Source organism: Taudactylus pleione, unplaced genomic scaffold (assembly GCF_031769625.1).
Source record: "Taudactylus pleione unplaced genomic scaffold, aTauple2 ptg000121l, whole genome shotgun sequence".
Taxonomy (NCBI): domain Eukaryota; kingdom Metazoa; phylum Chordata; class Amphibia; order Anura; family Myobatrachidae; genus Taudactylus; species Taudactylus pleione.
This window is the reverse complement of record NW_028284523.1, coordinates 10884969-10907420: the sequence shown is the minus strand read 5'-3', so window position 1 is coordinate 10907420 and position 22452 is coordinate 10884969. Positions and strand designations below refer to the sequence as shown.

The 22452-nt window shown below is 40.7% G+C and overlaps 1 protein-coding gene across 1 annotated transcript in view; it reads left to right on the top strand.

Moving 5' to 3' along the window:
- The window catches only part of CDH23 (cadherin related 23), a 1221584-nt gene that overhangs the window by 109604 nt on the left and 1089528 nt on the right, over positions 1–22452 (top strand). The window contains exon 2 of the mRNA XM_088472189.1: positions 458–532. Within this exon, the coding sequence (XP_088328315.1) occupies positions 463–532 (70 nt within the window). The 5' untranslated portion in view covers positions 458–462. The remainder of the gene's footprint in view (positions 1–457; positions 533–22452) is intronic.

The following is a 22452-nucleotide window of genomic DNA, read 5'->3' as shown; positions in this document are numbered from 1 at the left end:
ACGCCCAAATGTTGTGAGCTATACTAATCTCTTTGAAGGGGCTTCCTACAAGTCTTATTGAATGAAAAATTCTAGCCCCTGGGTGCTTATGCCAGTTTCACAGTGATTGCATATTGTCAAATGTGAATATATTGTGCTAAACAGAATATTTAAAGGAATAATCTAACATCAATTAATTTTCCTTATAATGAAGTATGTATTTACTACTGTATAATCAAAAGCATAGTGTTAGAAATGTATTTACACAGATGCAGTTTCTTCAATTGACCGTATAGGAAATGTTTCTACAAGCCACTGCAGCATAATGGGGGTGTACTTACTTTTTTATATATGGTTTCTTCATTATTTGCTTAATAAATAATGAGGACTTGAAATCTGTTTTGTATTAGACTGTTAGCCTCATGTCTCATACATTGATATTGCTGACAAATTTATCTTTTCTGTTTTGATTTTGCAGGAATTATGAAGGGCTTCACTTTATTCAGAGAACCTCTCCTCTTCTATTTTGTTCTGGTTTCTTTCTTCAAATTTGGTAAGTCAAGTCTTAAATGATACAAATTTCTCCTAAAGAAACTTGAAATTTAGAAATAATTAAGTCTCAAATACCATACATTCAACATTGTTTTAAATACTATTTTAAAATATATACTTGCACATTAATTGTGTTTAACGTAAATATTTAGCACCACACACACAAATGTAGTCCTTATTGCACTAGAACCACTGCTGGCCTTCCTTCCTACTTGGGCAAAAGTAATGCAGCTACTGTAGTTAGTTAATGTGCAGTTCCCACTCTTGCCACTTTATACTTTATATTATACTAATGAACATAATCTAGGTCTACAGCACCCAACTACCTTGCAAAACATTTCTTGTTGTAAGTAAAAAGGGACAAAATGCATGTAGGCATTGCAGTAGGCAATATGATAAGTAGATGAGTGAACTATACGTACTGAAATAACTTTAATTTCAACAATGTTGAAATATTTACTAAAGTTAAAATAGTAGGCTTTTTAGCAATCTGTCAATAGGTAGATATGAGCGCTTGGATTTTTAGAGGAAAGATATATGATAAAAATATAAAATGGAATATATATAAAAAAATAATAAAATGAATAAAATTTAAATAAAGTGAAAGTAAACATAAAATAAATAAAATGCAGATAAAATTCAATATGAGTGGCACTCGTATTGAATTTTATTTGCATTTTAATTTTTTTTACTACTTTCACTATACATATATATATATATATAAAACATATTTTGATTTGCTATTCATTTTTATCATATCTTTCCTCTAAAAATCCAAGTGCTCATATCGACCTATTAATCTATTATTAACTAACGTGAGCTGCTGTATCTACAAACAGAGAGCGACAGATCACCTGTATCTTTTATAAATTTTTAGCAATCTGTATTGGCGCACTAACTGATATTTTTGCTTCATTTTTTTCATAATACCTCCTTTTTTTTACATAATACAGTTTGTAGTTTTTGTCATTATTTCTTACATTATATTCTTGGGACTTGCTCAACTGCTGTTATATTATTATAGAGCCAGAACATATTATAAACCTGGTATTTGCAAAGCTAAGTTAGATACTGTACCTACACTGTGTGATCACTTTCATAATTGAAACTGTGTGAAATAATTAATTCAGAGTGCTTAATTGCTAAAAAGAACTTCAAAAATATTGTAAATCTAATTAAATCCGTTGAAAGTATTGCTGCTTATATCCCCTAAAATCCTATGTAATGCAGAAGAAAATGTGTTATTCATGAAAATTGGCCCTTAAATGTCTATAATTTGCCATTTGGTGCAATTTATAATGTTAATAATTGCCTCCATATTGTACTGATGCAACTCACTATTGCTACTCCTAATGATGATATTAAACCAAATGCACTTCAGCTGTTTTTATGAATTAACTTTTATCTCTTTATGTGTAAGTCCAGTTTTCCATGTTTTGGGTCAGTCAATACAGATCATCAGTTATCATATCGATTAGCTTCTTGGATGTACTGCACTAAATAAGGTTATGATTCTGCCCCTAGCACATTTTATGCCACTGACATAACTCCAGTAACTCAATTTTCAGGGTTACAAAATATGGATTGTGAAATAAACAATATTACCTGTTTTTGATAAGTAGTTTAAGTAGTTTTGAAGAATTCAGTTAAAATTTCTGCTTGATTAACATCAGTGGCACCCGCCAGGGCTGTCCCTCTACTCCTTTTTTTTTTATTTATTTATTTTACTCTGATCATGGAGGCTCCCAATACAAACTCTTCCTGTTCGCCGCTGAAGTCCTCCTCACCCTGACTGGTATACAATCGGGAAGCTGGCTGTCAGATTCCCGACAGTCGGCTTTCCTCTGTCATATCCCGGCGAGGGTGAAATGCCGGGCATCTATATCTAGACGCCTGTCATTTTCCCGACGCCGGGAGACAGGCACCCGGCATCCCGATCGAAGGGATGCTGGGTGCCGCGAGCAGACAGCCGCGCGGGGGGGGGAAGGGTTAGGTTTAGGGCACCCGAGGGGGGACTTAGGGTTAGGCACTCACCTGGGAAGGTTAGGGTTAGGCTTTGGAGAGGGAGGGTTAGGGTTAGACACCCCCCAGGGAACTAAGGTTTAGGCAGCGGGGAAGGGGGGGTTAGGGTTAGGCACTTGGGGGGTGAGGTTAGGGTTAGGCACCCCTAAGGAGGGTTAGGGGGCTAGGTTAGTTTATACTTATTTTAGCGACGATCAGGATTTCCAGCGCTGTTGGGCTTCCGCTACCGGGAAATCTGCTTTTGTCGGTATTTTATACCGATTCCCCCTGACTAAGCCTCTCACTTCGCTCCCTAATCTTTTCTGAGAATTGTCCCCATTATAAAGATTGAAGTAAAACTTATAACTCAATAACGAAGTCCAAGATCTTGCCTTTTCATCTCTCAGAGCATCTAGTTAAGAAACTCAAGTTAAAGTTTGATTTCACATAGAGGAAGGATTCCATCTTTTATAAGGCTTCAAGTTATTTCTTTCTGAATACCCATCCCGTCAGACCCTCCTGTGGAACCATCCTTATTTCTCATCTGGCTAATTACCCCTCATGTCAGCAATCTGGTCCACCACAGTTATCATTGGTAAGTTTGCTCAACACACTTTCGTGGATGTCTAGGTGTGCTACCCTATACTCCTCTCCTAATTTTACCAGTATCTCCAGATTTGGCATTTTGTGACATCCTCATACTCATCCATTCCATCTTGCCCCCAATCATCGCTCGACCATCTCTGGTTATACAACTTTAATAATAAATGTAACATTTCCTACCTAGACCATGCTTTTTTGACCTTAATTGACTCTCCACCACCTGTGCATGAAACTGACTTGGGCACTACTCTCGGAGATGAACTTTGGGCCACTATTTGCTTTAATGTAGAATTCCTACAGAGTACTCACTAGATGATACTTGGTACCCAGATGCCTTCATAAAATTTATCCTAATTCCTCTGACCTGTTTTGGCGACCGTACGAGTAATTTTTTCATATTTTATAGTCACGGGCAAATATTCCCTCATTTTGGTCTATGATTCAATAGCTCATCACCCCTGTGATGGCACTTGATATCACCCTTTCGTCAGTTAATGTTGTGTGTCCCAGTCCACCAGATAGCCAAGTGCACAAATAAGATGACTCTGTATATTTCCCATCTCGCCAAATATCAATGGGCTCACCATTGGAAGAAACCTGATCCTCCTTTAAAGCTGGAATTGTTGAACAAGAGATGGTTTGTTAGGTGGACACATTTCACTCAGTTTGTTCTCCTTGGTACTTATATCACAATAAAATTCTTCCTGGTCTCGCTCGACAGGTTCTTTTGGTTTTCTACCCATAACCTCAACCATTTCCCCTCCTCCCCCCCTCACCCTGCTTCACACCTCGTTCCCTCTTTACATCCCTCCATTCGCCTTCTCTTCTTCCCCTACCTCTTCCTATGTCTTCTCTTTATAACTTTTCCACTCTTTCGCTCTTGGACTCCCTTTGTTCATAAAACTTCTCTTTGCTTTCTGCTTTTTCTCTTGCCCCTCTTACAAGGAGTTAGTTTATTTTTTTATTACTAACATTGCATAACCTCACATTTTCTTAAGGCTCCTGTAATTTTCCATTGTTTGTTTTTTCTTGTTATACCTTGTAAATCTAATAAAATTTTACAATAAAAAATCTTCTTAATTAATATTACACTAATTTTTATATACATATCACAAATTATATGTACAAATAATTTAAAGAGAAAAATATTATTCTGTTGTATAGACTGCATTAGTGGATCATTATTAATTTCCATTAATGTGTAATCTTCTAGTATTCTTGTATTAAACACTTGTTAAAAACCTAACAGAGGCCCTGATTCAGCTTGGATCGCAATTGCGATCGCAGCTGCGATTATGCATGTAGTTTAACTGTGATAGTATGCTAATCCACTGCAATCGCTATGCCACCACTACACTACATAAGGACGCCCACTTTACCTTACACGCATCCATAATTTTTAGCAAGACTGCGAAACCATCGGTAACATAGAGTACCATCGCAGCCTCTCGCACACTTGCAGAAGCTCTGACCTTACTCAGGAATTGCTAACTTCAGCGCACACTATGAGTCCTCAAGCTTAGGGCATCGCAGTGGATAATTTGTGCATGCCCATGCAACGGCATTCAAACGCACTGGCATGCCTGCATTTCGCCGACCACCCCTCATCACCTCCCACAAACGACACTTCCTGTCAATCACTCTGCGATGGGTCTGCGTAGCCACTGCGATCACAGTCCTGATTGCAGTGTAGTGGCCGGTTCGCGGACGAGCACTGCTATGCATGCGTAGTATGCAACAATTGGGCGATCGCGTGCGTATTTGCAACTGTGATCCAAGCTGAACCAGGCCTAGATTTCCTAATGCACATTGTAGCTTAAGTAGTGTGAAGTGTGTGGGCTAACAAAATGCTGGTGCCTGAAACAATTTCTGCAGTGTCTTGATGTCTAATAGGTGTAGTTTCAGAGCTGTGGGTCAATATGCTTTTTATAGGGTGAAACAATGATGTGCTGTGGAAAAAAGTATAACTGTTAAGTGCAGCACAGTTATAAAATGCATGAAGAATTGTAATAAATGAGGATTGGGGCAAATGTAGAGGGAGAGTCAGGTTAGGGGGAGAGGGGAGAGCTTAATAGAATAGATGGAACTGAAGAGAGAGAGGGTAAGTTCTACAAAACCTCAAATAGAGGAGATGGGGAAATAGAAATCAGAACAGGATATATCAAGAAAGAAGTAGAAGTAATGAGAAAATTCAAGATTAAAGTTGAATGGACGGACGTGGGTCGAGGTTTGTCTGTAAGATGAGTTTAAGCAAATGGAAGTGATATCAGTACATTGGACATAAAATAATATAAATCTGTGTGGTTTAAATATAGAGCTATGTTATTAGAAATAATGGGTAGGTGTAGTTAGTAAATGGTATGCAGAGAGATTTAGTAAGCTTTGATTACTCATAGCTTACTACTGTAAATCTCTCTGCTTACCATTTACGAACTACACCTACCCGTTATTAATAATGCCGTAGCTCTATATTTATATTTAAACCACACAGTTTTGTATAGTGGCACCGGGATTTCAAAAGTTAACCATTGTTTGATGTTCTCCAACCCTGATCATCAGGATCTGGTAACAGTGCATTTTTTAAACTCCTTCTAAGGGCCGTATTCAATTATTTTCGCACCCGCGATACTTTTCCACCTACTGGACTTTTTTCGCCTACTTCGCGTGTTTTGGACGTGAAAACTTTTCGTGCGCGCCCCTGCTATTCACTGTATTCAGGAGCTGATTCAGACACACTCGCAAGCGCTATGCGTTCGCAAGCGGATTAATGTTTACCCCCTGTGCATGCGCCGCCTCTGCGTGCGCATGGCCAAGACCCGGCCAGCGATGGGCACTCCGTTGCTACGGGTCTCGCACCAAAACGGGGTGGCTGTTGATTGTTATTGACAGCTCGCCCTGTTTTGGAGATGGACAGGGGGGGTGGCTGGACAAATGGAGACGTTCCCGAAGGAACGCCTTTCGTTTGTGGGTGGCACTAGTGACATCACTAGTGATGTCAGTAGGTGGACTTCCTGCTCTATTAGAGCAGGAAGTCCACTGGGGCTTGCGATGGACAAGACCCTACCACAAGGGTCTCACCGCAAGCCCGATGGTCGCTGCCATCACATGGCTGCTCGCAAAAGCTGTGGGTGGTCACCCACAGCTTAGCGAGCGGCCAGGAGGCCGGTACAAAAAAAATGCCTTCCTGATTCAGAGCGAGCGCTGAAAGAGCATCCAGCTCTGAATCTGGGCCTCAATTCCAAAGGACGTGAAAACGCGCCCGGCGAATCTCAAACAGGCAAAAAGTGCTGTCAGGAATGGGGAAATCGGCCTAACACCCCCCAAAAGATGCTCTAACATTGAGGATCAGTATAGATGTCCCTGATTAGCCCTGCTGAAGTTTTGGGGTACTTAAGTGCTTTCAATTGCCTCTACAGTCAGGTGCATAAATATTGGGACATTGACAGAATTTTCATATTTTGGCCTCTATTCACCACCACAATGGCTTTGAAATGAAACAAACTAGATGTGCTATAACTGCAGACTTTCAGATTTAATTTGAGGGTAATTACATCCAAATCAGGTGAACGATGTAGGAATTACAATGGTTTCTATATGTGCCTCCCACTTTTTAAGGGGCCAAAAGTAATGGGACAAACTAAACAATCCTAAATCTAACTTTCACTTTTTAATACTTTGTTGCAAATCCTTTGCAGGCAATTGCAGCTTGAAGTCTGGAACGCATAGACATCACCAGACGTTGGGTTTCATCCCTGGTGATGCTCTGCCAGGCCTCTACTGCATATCTCTTCAGTTCCTGCTTGTTCTTGGGGCATTTTCCCTTCAGTTTTGTCTTCATCAAGTGAAATGCATGCTCAATCGGATTCAGGTCAGGGGATTGACTTGGCCATTGCATAACATTCCACTTTTTAGCCTTAACAAACTCTTTGGTTGCTTTTGCAGTATGCTTCGGGTCATTGTCCATCTGCACTGTGAAGCGCCGTCCAATGAGTTCTGAAGCATTTGACTGAATATGAGCATATAATATTGCCTAAAACACTTCAGAATTCATTCTGCTGCTTTTGTCAGCAGTCACATCATCAATAAATACAAGGGAACCAGTTCCATTGGCAGCCATATATGCCCATGCCATGACACTACCACCACCATGCTTCACTGATGAGGTGGTATGTTTTGGATCATGAGCAGTTCCTTTCCTTCTCCGTACTCTTCTCTTCCCATCACTCTGGTACAAGTTGATCTTTGTCTCATCTGTCCATAGGATGTTGTTCCAGAACTGTAATGGCTTTTTTAGATGTTTGGCAAACTCTAATCTGGTCTTCCTGTTTTTGAGGCTTACCAATGATTTACATCTTGTGGCGAAGCCTCTATATTCACTCTTGTGAAGTCTTCTCTTGATTGTTGACTTTGACTCGTATACACCTACCTCCTGGAGAGTGTTCTTGATTTGGCCAACTGTTGTGAAGGGGTTTTTCTTCACCAGGGAAATGATTCTTCTGTCATCCACCACAGTTGTTTTCCGTGGTCTTCCAGGTCTTTTGGTGTTGCTGAGCTCTCCGGTGCGTTTTTTCTTTTTAAGAATGTTCCAACAGTTGATTTGGCCACACCTAATGTTTTTGCTATCTCTCTGATGGGTTTGTTTTGATTTTTCAGCCTAATGATGGCTTGCTTCACTGATAGTGACAGCTATTTGGATGTCATATTGAGAGTCAACAGCAACTGATTCCAAATGCAAATGTCACACCTAGAATCAACTCCAGACCTTTTACCTGCTTAATTGATAATGAAATAATGAGGGAATAGCCCACACCTATCCATGAAGTAGCTATTGAGTTGATAGTCCCATTACTTTTGGCTCCTTAAAAATTGGGAGGCACATATAGAAACTGTTGTAATTCCTACACCGTTCACCTGATTTGGATGTAATTACCCTTAAATTAAATCTGAAAGTCTGCAGTTATAGCACATCTAGTTTGTTTCATTTCAAAGCCATTGTGGTGGTGAATAGAGGCCAAAATATGAAAATTCTGTCAATGTCCCAATATTTATGCACCTGACTTTATATAGCGTGTTTGCCCAAGTGGTGAAGAATAGCATTAAGCAGTATTTTTTCATGAAAATAAGTAGTCCTGTCAAATTTGGGGTACTTGAAAATGGGTGCAAGCATGGTATAAACTCACTAAAATGAAGTTTTAAGTGTCGCAAGAAACGCACCTTCAGCAAGCACCTGCAATCAAAAAAACACCTACCTTGCAGACCCCCCAAAAGTCTAATTTGCTACTTTTGGTGTGTGTACCCCTACTATGTATTTTTTCACCCCCATTTTCAAATTCATTTTTTGGGGTGTTCCTTTTTTTTTTTCCCAGTTTTTATTTTTTTTTATGCAGTTATACTTTGGTGGGCTGTCCCAAGGGTGCAAGTGGTTTCTGCACCTTTGCACCCCAAAAAACACAATTCTGCACTTTTTTCCACCAGCTATTCATAGGCAAAACTTTTTCGCCTATTACATTGCATTGACTTTCCGCGTACGCGAAAGTCTTTGCAATTGATTACGGTAAAAAGTTTCCGCCTGGCAAAATGACGTCATCCATAATATTTTTTTGCGGATTGTGGCTTTTCGCTGCTAATTTAATACGGCCCTATATGTATTGTAAATGATTGATTTGTATTAGTTGTACATGTGGTATTAGTAATTTTATATTGTGATCGGTGAGTAAATCTTGAAAATATACTATAATGTGGAGTTAGACTTTTACCAAATTCTATACTGCAAATTTGTACTACACCTGTTGCCAACACCAGTGCTCATATTCTGGGTTGGTAGTATCAAAATTGGTAAGTGGTACCAACAGCATAGTCACCCTGAAAAAGTTGCAGCCAGCATTAATGTGACTGGTGACAATATAAGAAACACACAGCATGGGGTCACCTTGTCAGCCAGCCATACCCTGATCAGAATGATGCAGAACTGAATTCTCTATGGCAGTGGTTCTGAACCTCAGCCCTCAAGTATTCAGATCAGTTCATTGAGGATTTCTGTTTGTGGAAACAGGTGGCAAAATTACTGACCCAGCAAAATTAACTCACCTGTGCATGATTAAAGAAATCAACAAAATCTGACCTGTTGGTGATACTTGAGGATTGGAGTTGATAACCCCTGCTCTATGGAAACCAGATACCTATATAATAATTGTGTAAGGCTGTCCCATCTCCTCAATGCGAGTGCCCGAATGGCTCCCACTGCGAGTGATGGGATAGCCTTAGGAGAGGAAAACCAGTCTTTAGGGTAAGTATGGGAACACTGTGGTGGGAGGGGGGGTTGTGACTGAGCTACTATGGGGATGGGACAGAACCATAAGGGGGCCAAGGATAGCAGAGAGGGGTGGAGTCAGCCAGAGAGGGGATGGAGCCAATAGAGTAACTGAGATGGCAAATGTGTTAAACTAGTCTACATACATTTCCTTCCCCAATGTCTCAGCTCTGTCCCGGTCACCCTCATCTCCCCTCCCCTTCCCTCATAATGGCTCTGTCCCACCCCCACCCCCTATTGGGGCTCTGCCCCCCGATTCCCATACTTATCTTGGTGGCTGGTTTTCTTCTCCAAAGGCTATCCTTTCTGCTTAGCACAGTGGAAGACTTTGGGGTGCACGCCCAGGCTTCTCCTATGGTGGTAAAACCTTGCTATATATATATATATATATATCTCAAGAAAAGGAAATTGCAGGTGCACACTCTACGTACTAAGAACAATGATAGCCAAATAATCCAGATATACTGTAAAATTAACATGGAGAAAAAATGAGGTTCTTAGTACATGTTTGGCCAAAAATGTTTGCCCATCCACCACATCAAGGTGAACCCCATCAGATGGGTCTCTAACATCCCTAATACTAACACGCTATGTCAGTTTATCCAGGACATACCTGTAATAGTACCTATTCGTATATAGTATGTAAACACTAGAGAGCAATTTAGGAACCTGTGTTGATTAAAAGCACCTAAGGGCAGATAGGAGGGGTGCTAATACCAAGCAAAAGGAGTCTCAGCCTTCAGGTGTACAATCTATTCACAAATGTAGAGGAAAGGGTGAGGGGGCTATAACTGCACACCCTAATTTTAATGCAGGTGCACACTCCTAAGTACTAAAGGTGCGTACACACTAGACAATTTTGTAAATGATATTGCCGATAACGATACATCATTACGACAAGTTTGTTTAATCGTCTAGTGTGTATGCACTTGATTGTTAACAATGCACCCTCCCTTGGGTCGTTAACGATATCCCCAGTCGCCTGTACTTGCAGTAATCTGGGGATATCGTTAGCGATGCCATGCTGCCGAATGCAGCATGGCCTTGCTCCCTCCCCTGCCGTTGTTCGTCGTTGCTGGCATCGGCAAGTGTGTATGCACTTACTGATGCCGGCACCCCCGCTGGGTCCCACTGCTGTTGATATCGCTGGGTACATACATCGTTTAACGTGTACCCGTCTTAAGACTAGAGATGTGTGCCGACCCCCGTGTTTTGGTTTTCATTTTGGATCTGGATCTTCCCTGGTTTTGGATCTGAATCTGGTTTTGGATTTTATTTCCTCCGTGTTTTGTTTTTGGTTTTGGATCTGGATTTTTGGCATAAAATCATAAAAACAGCTAAAACCACATAATTTGGGCCTGTTTTTTGTTCCTACAGTAGTATTAACCTTAATAACAATGATTTTCAGGCATTTCTAGGCATGTTTAACCACCTCACAGCTCACAATATTGATTTCGCTATTTTTCACCAATATAGGCCAAAGGCTGCAGAGAGCTGGCTGGCTAAAGTAAGCAACAGAGCAGCGGCACAAACGCATGGCAGTTTAAAAAAAATGTCAGACATCTATGAAACATTGCCACACAGCAGTGGCAGACAGGATGGCAGTTTAATAAACTATAATAATGTCAGTCGGCAATTCCCCAAATTGTGCCAAATGTAAAGGAAATAGGTGCAAGATGGAATTGTCCCTCCCACCCACTCTTATGTGGGATATTAAAAAGGACATGCACAGTTTAACAAATCAAGAACTTTAGCCACTTTTGTGGCTGAACTCCTTGGTTTGTTTGGGCCCCACAAAACATTTTTTGGAAGGACTACCTTCAATTATTAAGGAGGAGGTTGATGATGAGGGTGTTGGTGGTGGAAATTGCATGTTATGGTCCAAACTGCTGGTAGCTGATACTGGACTGCTTGTTATTAATTTACATATTATAATTTTGTTAAACAAATTGCATGAACTTGCTGCAAATGACGTAACAGGGAGAAGGTGCCTAGATGGTTAACGTCCCTTCCTCTGCTAACTTTGGCTTTACAAATGGAACTGATACCTTAACAACTGTTGTCAGAATTTAAATTAAAATAATTCCACACCCAAGACGTGGCTTTTCTGGTTTTCTTTTTTATCATTAGCAAGAACTGCTGCCACTGGTGGCTGATTTATGCAAACCACATCCTTATCATCAACATCCACATTAGCATCAGATAGAACACAAATTTCCCCCTCATCCTCCTTTTGCACTTCCTCCACACTATCAGCCTCATTTTTAACTATTTCACCATCTAATACTAGCACAGCCATCATGGTGTCAGTGATCCGCTGTGAAACTGGGTGACAGCTGTTATACATACTTCCTCTATCAAAGGACTGTTTAATAGTCAATTGTTTTTTTTAAATTACTTCCGAACACGAATGAGGATGTAGATGATGATGCTGGTGTTGAAGATCAAAGGCGCTTGGATCTCACAGAGAGGGAGCAGGTAGGTGACACTGGACTTGTTACGTTTTGAGTTTTGGAACTTGGCGACGTACACTTTGATATTTGATAAATGCACTCCAAGTGACGTGACAAGGAGGAGGTTCCTAGGTGGTTTAGGCCCCTCCCTCTACTCACTCTTGCATGGCAACAGGCACATATGGCTTGACAACTGTTGTCCGGATCGGGATGGAAATTATTCCACACGTGAGAAGTAGATTTTTTTGTCTTTTGTCCTGGCATGACAACAATGGGCTTTGGCTTTTTCAAACCATGGGCAACAGCTGTTGCCTTACTTACACAAGACATCCTCGGCATCAGCATCCTCATCACCAACACCAACATCTTCATCATCAACATCCTCATCATCCTTAGCACCTTCATCCACCAAAACTCCTCCTCCTCCATGTGCAATTCCACAGAAGCATCCTCAATGACTACATGTGCAAGATGTTGACTGCCCTTCCCCACATTTACAGAGGGCACACAATTGTTGGACCTTGGAGGATCCTCCAGTACACTAGTATTTAGGTCGGGCTCACACATGGCAACCGCGGACACACTTGCACTCTCCTCGGGGATTTGTGATTTCAATTTCTCAGGGCACACAGTTTTTTCCGGAGCTGTTTTAACAACTCACATTTTTAATTGGAACACCATTACTACTACTACAAGCAGAATATCAGAATCAGCAGTCTTCTTCATAAAGTAAGAAGGCCAAGGCCTTGTCCTTTCCATTCCACTTCGTGTAGTGAATGGCATATTGCCAATTTTTTGTTTATCTAAAGTCAAATATGCTTTCAATTTTTTTTTTCTTCATTTCAGTAAAACTTGCTTTCCCATATCGATGGCATGACTTAAGCCCTGGGGCATGGGCCTTCCTAGAGGTCGAGGAAATTGACGGCCTTGCACTGCTGCCGGCATCTACAACATGTGGTTCTTGGCCTTCCTCTCCTGTCATGTGACAGCCCTCCATATTTTTTCTGCAGTCTAGAAGCAGTGTCACAATCACCAATAGTGTAGCCAAGGTGCGGTTACAAAATTAACACACGTGCAGTCGTGCGCACACACAAAAATATTAAAAAATATAAATCATCATTTGTCATTTTTTCTGTCAGCTCCAGAAGAACTTGGCCCCAGAGTAATGATTGATCATGACTGGAGTCTGGCAGCACAAGGTTGCAACTTGCATTGCTGGCTGGATCTTGTCCACTAATGGGGTTAAGCCTAACACCCACCCACACAAACAAGATAAAAATATGACACTTTAATTGTATATTTTTTTTTTAATAAAGAACAATTGGAGTCTGTCAGCACAAGGTTGCAACTTGCAGTACTTCTGGATCTTGTCCACTGCTACGGTTAAGCAAAAAAACCCACCCATACAAACAAGAAAAAAAAATGACACTTGTATTGTTTTTTTTTTTTTATTGAACACGACTGTTGTCGCTTGATCTTGTGCGCTACTGTGGTAACACCCACGCACACACAGAAGAAAAAAATATATAAGACAGTGACACTTTTTTATTGCTCTTAAAAAAAAAAAAATGACTGGAGTCGGGCAGCACAAGGTTGCAAGTGCAACGTGCGGTGCTGGCTGGCTCTTGTGCGCTACTGTGGTTAAGCTTAACACGCATGCACACACAGGAAAATATAAAAAGACACTTTTTTTTTTTGGAGTCTAGAACTTGGGCACAGAGATGGACACAGCACAAGCCCAGGACACAGCAGACAGCCCAGATGGATCACCAGACCGCACCGTGACCAGAGACCAGAATGGATCAGCACAGTGATAGTGAATAGTGACAGCACCGTGACCAGAAACCAGAATGGATCAGCAGTCACCAGCCCAGGACACAGCAGATAGCACCAGTAACTCTCCCAGAGCTTCACTACACCCCCCCCTCCCCCCCTGTTCACTTTACACAGCCGGAGTGGAAATGGTGTCTGTCGCGTGGTCCCTTATATACTACATTGATCATAGAGACGAAAGCTCGCGAACTGCGAGATTTCAGTGTCTATGGTTTTGCCTCTGTTTCGAGAACCGAGTAAGGCGGGAACCTCCGAGCCTGCTTGGATTCAATCTGTTATGCTAAATTCGGGTGGCCTCGATTCTCTGAGAACCGAACCCGCTCATCTCTACTTAAGACCAATGATAGTCAGAATAATCCTGATAAACTCTACTATTAACATGGAGTATAAGTGAGATTCTTAGTACATGCTTGGGCTCTTTCCAATTCCCAGACTGGTGTGTGTGTGATAATAAAGTTGAAATGGTTAAATGTATATATTTTGCATGTATACTACTGCTCCCAGTAAGCCCTGACATGCCCAAAGTGTCTTGGTATGCTGGTGCTTATAGAACTGCAAGTGCCAGCTTACCTTTGACATTGACCAATAAAAGCTCCCAACTGGATTAAGATTTGGTGCTTGAGGGATGCTGTATTAAATTGATACACCTAATCAGCAACAAAGTGCTCTGGCTTTTCCCTACTCTTAAAGTGGGGCCTAATATTTTCACACCATTACATCCTCACAAACCCTGATAATTGATCACTCCACTGCTGAGGCATTTATCATATCTTAGTCTTTAAATCAGAGTAAACAACAGGAACTGGAATTCATCAGAGCAGCCATTGTTTAGTCTTAAAGTGTTTTCCTTAGTGCCACAGCAGAATGTTATTGTGTGTTGCTAGTCAAAATGCTGACTAATCTGTACCCAGTGTGTGGTGAGATTCCACTCTTGCCATCATTGTTTAACAGAATTTTTTTCTGAAGTATCATTGTGTTTCACAAATATTGCTGTTGTGATGCGTATCCTGGCATTTACACTACCATGCCAGGGGCAAATGCAGGATTTGCAAATGGAGGTTTACAAACACTTTCAAGGGGATTTCTATTTAACTTGTATACCAGAAGTACCTATTCCACTGCAATACATTTTCTCTTGACTATGACTGTAATTAAAAATATACTTTATTCTTTAAATAATGTGGTGCTTTTAGCATTATTTGTTGTTGGCTTTTCAACTGAAGGATGCACCAGAAGAAATTACTGTTCCTGGTTAGTGTAATGTATGTGTTCTGCTCCAAGGCCATTGTATTTTTAACTTGCTGGCATCCAGTAAATGTTTACACCATTCTGAGACACCTTAGAGACTGACTGCTATGTGGAATGAATAGCGAAAACATTCAGAAATGTTTTTTGTCAGAATCTGACCAAACTCTAGAAAGGGTCCAGTGTCTAGCCATTTCCATGAAGACTGGGGATGCAGCTGGACTGCAACAAAAAGCTCTGGCGAGTGCCATACATAAAATGATTTCTGTCCAGAGATACCCATGTTTGCAATGTGACAAATTCACATAGAATGCCAGTCATTATGGTTTCCATGACCAGGTCTGTTACGATGACACAAGCAGAGCCACACAGAGCATGTGTACTGTTCTAAGAAAGCACAGGCAACCAGAACAGCACAGGGCAGATTTAAAAACATGGTAAACACCAAGTTGACCATGAAACCAACTCCTTTGACAGTATTGATACAGGAAATGAGCGGTCTTTCCTGCAGCTGTATAGTTTTGATGCAGAAGATCACCAAGTGACCTATGTTGACAGGAATACAACTTAAAATCGAGTTAGACAGTGGTACAGATTTGTCCCAAAAGTAATTCCATAAATGATGACAAGTTGTTCTTGGCCAAGGGTCTACTGTACAGAATTGATATACGTGTGCTGCATAGGTGTGGTCCTAATTGATTGAGTGGGGCTGGCTCAAATTAATTAAATTCCATTTAGAAATCCATTGATATGCCTCAGTATTCCCAGCCGCACATGGTCACTGCTCAAAAAGGGGATGCAGCATTTACTAGAAAGTGTTCAACTGTCTTATCATAAGAGATTATTTGCTCTAAAAGACCTCAAAGCTCACAGTGATCAGGAACCTAATGCAACTCTGAAATTCTGTAAGACACACTGTTCAATCCACAAACTGGCCAAGGGTAGATGAACAATGCATTAATTCGTAGAACAGGGTGAGTGGGCCAGACCGATGGTACCAATTCTGATAAAAGAGCAAGTCGGGAAGCATCTAAAGTTGTGCAGATTTCAAGAAAATATGATAAATCAAATTTTCACATGGTGCAATTTTTTTTTTGCATAAAAATTGAAGATATTAGGATATTTTGCAGTCTTATACTGTACATTTGATGAGAATGTCTGTTTTGAAACCATAAACAATATAATTTCTAAACTATTATATCATTTATTTTTAAAATATGAACTTTTTTAAACTTGAGAGAGCAAAGAAACCTGACCTGATTGAGCAAGATGAGGTATATTTTTGAATTCACCATCCACTAATTATAAAAAAATCACCTATGAAAACCTTAACCTCAAAAATGACTGCAGACCAGTGTTATAGATACGCCACTGCCTGCAGTCCTGGGAACCATGAAAAAGCTGGTACACTGGCTGCTGACTGATATTTTGATCCTTCAGCTTTCGTACTTACTCACTGTTGGAACTCTCTAATGGCATGGATATTTTGACACATTGGGCAAAATTTACTAAGCGGTGGTTTGACGGCGGTTTCTTTTCTATTCTAAACCACGGCGGTTTGGTGGCGGTTTCTATTCTATTCTAAACCCTGGGGGTTTGGTGGCAGTTTTGCAGTGGTTTCTAAATGACAGCCCTGTTCTATCCTTTTCTAAAATGTGTTTTGACTGCGGTTTGGCGGCGGTTTTACTATCTGCAGATTTACTAAGTCCAAAACCGCTGCAAAACTGCCATCAAAACACATTTTAGAATAGAATAGAATAGAACAGGGCTGTCATTTAGAAACTGCTGCAAAACCGCAACCAAACCCCCGGGGTTTAGAATAGAATAGAAACTGCCACCAAACCGCCGGGGTTTAGAATAGTATAGAAACCGCCGCTTAGTAAATTTTGCCCATAGTCAGCATGGACACCATTGGTTCAGTATATTTTGTCTATGGTTAGAATGATGACATGCATCATGTCAGCATGAGCATGTTATGAAGGTAAGTGCCCTAAGCCTAACCTGGTAGCTGCAGATATTATTCTGGCAGTTACGACGAATATTGCAAAACTATGATTTACAGTAGTATTTCCCTAATTCAACCGTAAATCTAATAATGCCATGGAACATGTAGACATTTTTCAGATGTTGACATGTTAGCTGTCAACTTCATGTATGTCAACATTGTGGGGGAGATGTACAAAGCTCTGGAAAGTGATATATTGGAAAGTGATAAACTACCAGCCAATCAGCTCTTAACTGTCATGCTGAACTGTACTCCAGCTCTATCTCTTTCTATTTTCTAAACCCCTAGTACTTTTCTGCAACCCTTTGCTGGGCTTCATCTCCACTTCCACGACCCATCACCAGGACTGTGTGTTTATGTGGAGGGGGTATTGTTGTAGCTTTAAGCACCTAGGGACTGCCAGTTCTACTCATGTATTCTAGCCATCCTTTTCCCTCCTCTTTCAGTTCTCCAGTCCAGGTCCTCCAGCGGAGGTGAGGTTATATTTGTTCAAAGAAAATAAGCTCGACTTACCTGCTGTGCAGAAGAGGAGCTGCCTCTCAGTCTCTGCCATCTATAGCCACAGGGTTACTGCACCTCATTCCAAGTGCAGCTCTAGTTACATCTATCTAAGGAAGTTTTATTATTTTTCTAATTTACTTCCATTTTATTTGTGCCAGCAATCTAACATTTACAAATACAATTCAGTATAAAAACCTATTTTCTTACTGGTCAATAAATAAATAAATGTTTTTCTTCTTAAGGTATTTTTTTTTTCTTGTTTTTGTTATGTAAATGTTTTTTCCTCGACTCATTATTTGCAGTTTTATTTGAGTGTTGCATTTTTACGCATCTATAAACCTGTCAGCGAGGACTTGTGAAACTCTTCCTCTCAACATACTATTTATTATTTAGAGTTATTGGTGACTGTGAGCTGAGCAGAGCACCATTGATCCATGTCGTATGTCACAATTATAACATCTCCTACTCGTTTCCTCTGATGGATGTGTGTCACATTGGAGTCATGTAGTTTTGTCTTATAGGAGAAAAGAAAAAATGTCAAATTATTCCTGACATTCATAGACAGACCTGCTGCCACCTTACTAAGTGAATACAAATTTAAAGCAGCGCTGTTTGAGTAGTAATTGTGTTTTAGAAGCAAATTTACCACCGTTTTATGGCAAATAAAATTTTTCGGAATATTGGGGGTTGAGGTCATTATAAGGAATCTTTTTTTATAGTTATGCAGCTATGGTATTTAAGAGGTTAATGGAATACTAAAGGCAAAAATGTTTACTAGTGTGCAAGATTTTGATTAACAACTTTATACAAATATCCTTAATTTATTGGATGTTTTTATAGTTTATTGCTACAAATTATAAACCTTATGCTGCCACTAGGTAGGTCCTAGTGCACACCTACCACCAGGCAATTGTTTATTGTTGAGCCACACACAGCAGGTGATATTATCCCTCTAGCAGTTATTTATTCCCACATAGGTTTGGAGCACACAGTTGGAGGATTGTCAGGTCAACCCATTTCTTTATAACTTTACATTATGTTTGTATATATCTACTTTAATAAGTGTCCGAATATTTTTTTTTCTCTTATAAGAAAGTTTAGGGCAATGGGGAGAGGAGGCAACTCAACAGAAAGTGGCCCTATTATATTACAACAAGAAATAAATATGGACCCAAGACTGGCAGTCCTACCAATATAAGGAAACATAATCCAGGACAATGATTTGAGGCTGTAGGAGTTCTCTACCTGGTCATTAACAGGTATTCAATCCCACTGCACATTTTATTTTCCTAACAACCTATACCCACGTCATACTTACAAACTATTATAATCTCCTCTCCAGGAGAAGACCAGAGTGGAGATGCAGGCAGCCGTTGATGGGAACTGGGGCAAAATATCCACTCGTCAAAGTGGTTATGGTGTATTAACGTGATAATTATATAGATTTGTTTATCTCTGGACTAGGGACCTCCACAAAAAATATGAAAGGTGTATAATATATATATTCCATAGACAAAAAACCTTAACGTTTCACATGTCCCATTAAGGCTTCTTAGACATGATCTGAAATTTCACAAAACCTGTGCCACTCAAATTAAAAAAAAAAGCAATGAATTTCCAATCGTTAAGGCTGATGCCTTAATGGAAGTGTTCCTTGTGCAATACAGATATGGAATTCCATCACACCCTGTGGTTAACTGCATTCAGCACTCACGCAGAGTGATATTGCTATCACTCACAACATGGTGGAGCTGTTAATTCACAGAATATTGTGCTCATTGGAATATACACATGCAGTCTATGCAACTGAGGTCTGAGCAGTTGTGGCACACATATCCCACTCAGTGCCCACAATCTTCCCATTCGTTCACAACAATTCCATGGAGTTCTAACATCCTTCTCACTCCATACATACTGTAAATCTCATTCAGAATATACGTTCAGCTCCCTAATTTCTAAAACTACCATACTCTGTCTATGCATCTTCACCTCCATGCTGCTATAACTTCCCCAATCCCTACAGCTGTGTGGTCTCCTATTTGTGCTAGTTCATTATTCCCTCATCTGCACCAATCTGTCTTTTCCCCCATCCGCGCTGCCCTGTCTTCCTGCATCCCTACCACTCTGTTTCCTTCCATCTGCACTACCAACTTTCCCCTAGTCACATCACTCTGTCTTCCCCTCATCTGTGCCACTCTTTTTCTCCTTATGCCCCACTCTGCCCCCCTCCCCAACCATGGCAATCTGTCTCCCCCCCCCCTATCCACACCAATCTGTCTTTCCCAATCTCTACTGTGTGTGTGCTGCCATTGTGCTAGTCTGTATTCCATCATCTGTACCAATCTGTCTTTCCCCCATCTGCACCGCCCTGTCTTCCTGCATCCATACCACTCTGTTTCCTTCCATCTGCAAGTTTGAGGCAGGTGTGGAAAAAATGCTGCAAAGTAAGAATGCTTTCAAAAATAGAAGTGTTAATAGTTTATTTTTATCAATTAACAAAATTCAAAGTGAATGAACAGAAGAGAAATCGAAACCAAATCAATATTTGGTGTGACCACCCTTTGCCTTCAAAACAGCATAAATTATTTTAGGTACACTTGCACAAAGTCAGGGATTTTGTAGGATTGTAGCCAGGTGTACTATTAACCAATCCTACTAAACAGGTTATAATGATCATCATTTCCATATGTAGGTTGAAACAGTCATTAACTGAAACAGAAACAGCTTTGTGGGAGGCATAAAACTGGATGAGGAACAGCCAAACTCTGCTACAAAGGTGCAGTTGTGGAAGACTGTTCATGTCACAGGACAAGACTGGGCACAAATCACAAGGTAGTTATACTGCATGAGCAAGGTCTCTCCCAGGCAAAGATTTCAAAGCAGACTGTGGTTTCAAGATGTGCTGTTCAAGCTCTTTCGAAGAAGCACAAATAAACAGACAATTTTGAGGACCGTAGATGCAGTAGTCAGCCAAGGAAACTTAGTGTAGCATATGAAAGACACATCATGCTTACTTCCCTTCAAAATTGGAAGATGTCCAGCAGTGCCATCAGCTCCGTACTGGCAGAAACCAATGGGGCCTTGGTACACCCACCTACTGTTTGGAGAAAGTCTGGCTAGAAGTGGTCTTCATGGAAGAATTTTGGCCATAAAGCCAAACCTTTGACGTGGAAACAAGGCCAAGCAACTCAACTATGCACGAAAACATAGGAACTGGGGTGCCGAAAAATGGCAGCAAGTGCTCTGGACTGATGAGTCAAAATGTGAAATAGTTGGCTGTAACATAAGGTAGGTTGTTCGCTGAAGAGCTGGAAGGAGGTACATTAATGAGTGTCTGCATCCAACAGTGAAGCATGGTGGAGATTCCTTGCAAGTTTGTGGCTGCATTTCAGCAAATGGAGTTGGGAGTTTGGTCAGGATTAATGGTGTCCTTAATGCTGAGAAATACTTATCTATCACACAATACCATCAGGGAGGAGTCTGATTGGTTCCACATTTATTCTGCAGCAGGACAACGACCTCAGTTATACAGCTAATGTCAATAAGAACTATCTTCAGCCTGAATAAGAAGTCCTGGAAGTGATGATATGGCCCCCACAGAACTCTGATCTCAACATCATTGTCTGGGATTTCAAAAAGAGATAGAAGGAATTGAACAAGCCTACATCCACATAAGATCTGAGGTTAGTTTTCCAAGATGTTTGGAACAACCTCCCTGCCAAGTTCCTGCAAAAACTGTGTGTATGTGTATCTACTGGTGCTTTTTAAAGTCAAAGGGCAGTCACACCAAATATTGATTTGATTTGGATATCGCTTCTATTTTTTAAAGCATTCTTACTTTGCAACACTTCACTCAAAGTATTTGATGTATCAAGCCTTAGAGAGAGATAAAGTGGAGAAGTCGCCCAAAGAAACACATCAGCTTCTGATTGTCAGTTATCTTGCAAATTACAGGAAGAAAGTGAGTGGCTGGTTTGAGCAACTTATCCACTCTCTCTCACCAAGGCTTGATGCATTTTGTCCATAGAGAGAGAGTGGGCTGGGAATGGTCTGCCGGAGAGATGGGGTGGCCAGAGAGCAGACAAGATGGGTAGCTGAGGTTGACCTGGGTCTAATAACTACTAGTGTGTGTATATAGACCAAGCAACCATAACATCAAAATCTCTTACAGGTAAGGAGAATGACTTTTATTATCTCATTACAATGGGACCTGTCAATATATATGGGACCTGTGGGATATATTAGTCAGCAATGGAATGGTCAGTTCTTGAACTTGTTTGAAGGAGAAAAATTGTGCAAGCGTAAGGATCTGAGCAAGTTTGGTAAGGGCCAAATTGTGATAGCTAGATGAAGAGGTCAGAGCAGCCTCAAAATGGCAGATCTTGTGGGGTGTTCCCAGTATGCACTGGTTAGTACCTACCAAAAGTGGTCTAAGGAAGGACAACTGGTGAACCTAGGTCATGGGCACACAAGGCTTATTGATGCACATGGGGAGTGAAGGCTAGTCCTATCACACAGAAGAGGTACTGTAGCATAAATTGCTGTAAGAGTTAATGCTGATTATGATGGAAAGGTACTATGTAACTGCAAGCTATGTAATCCATCATCGCCAGTATTACACAGTCATTGCAACTTGCTGTGTATGGGGCTGCAAAGCTACAGATCATTCAGTGCCCATGCTGATCCCTGTCCGCCACTGAGAAATGCCTACAATGGGAATGTGAGCATGAGAACAGCACCATGGAGGTATGGAAGAAGGTGGCCTTGTCTGATTAATCTAGTTTTCTTTTACATCATGTGGACAGATTGGAGAGGGAAGAGATGGCACCAGGATGCTCTATGGGAAGAAAGTAAGCCAGGAGAGGCATTGTGATGCTTTGAGCAATGTTCTGCTGGTAAACCTTGGTTCCTGGCATTCATTTAGATGTTACTTTGATACATACCAACATTGTTGCAGACAAAGTACATCC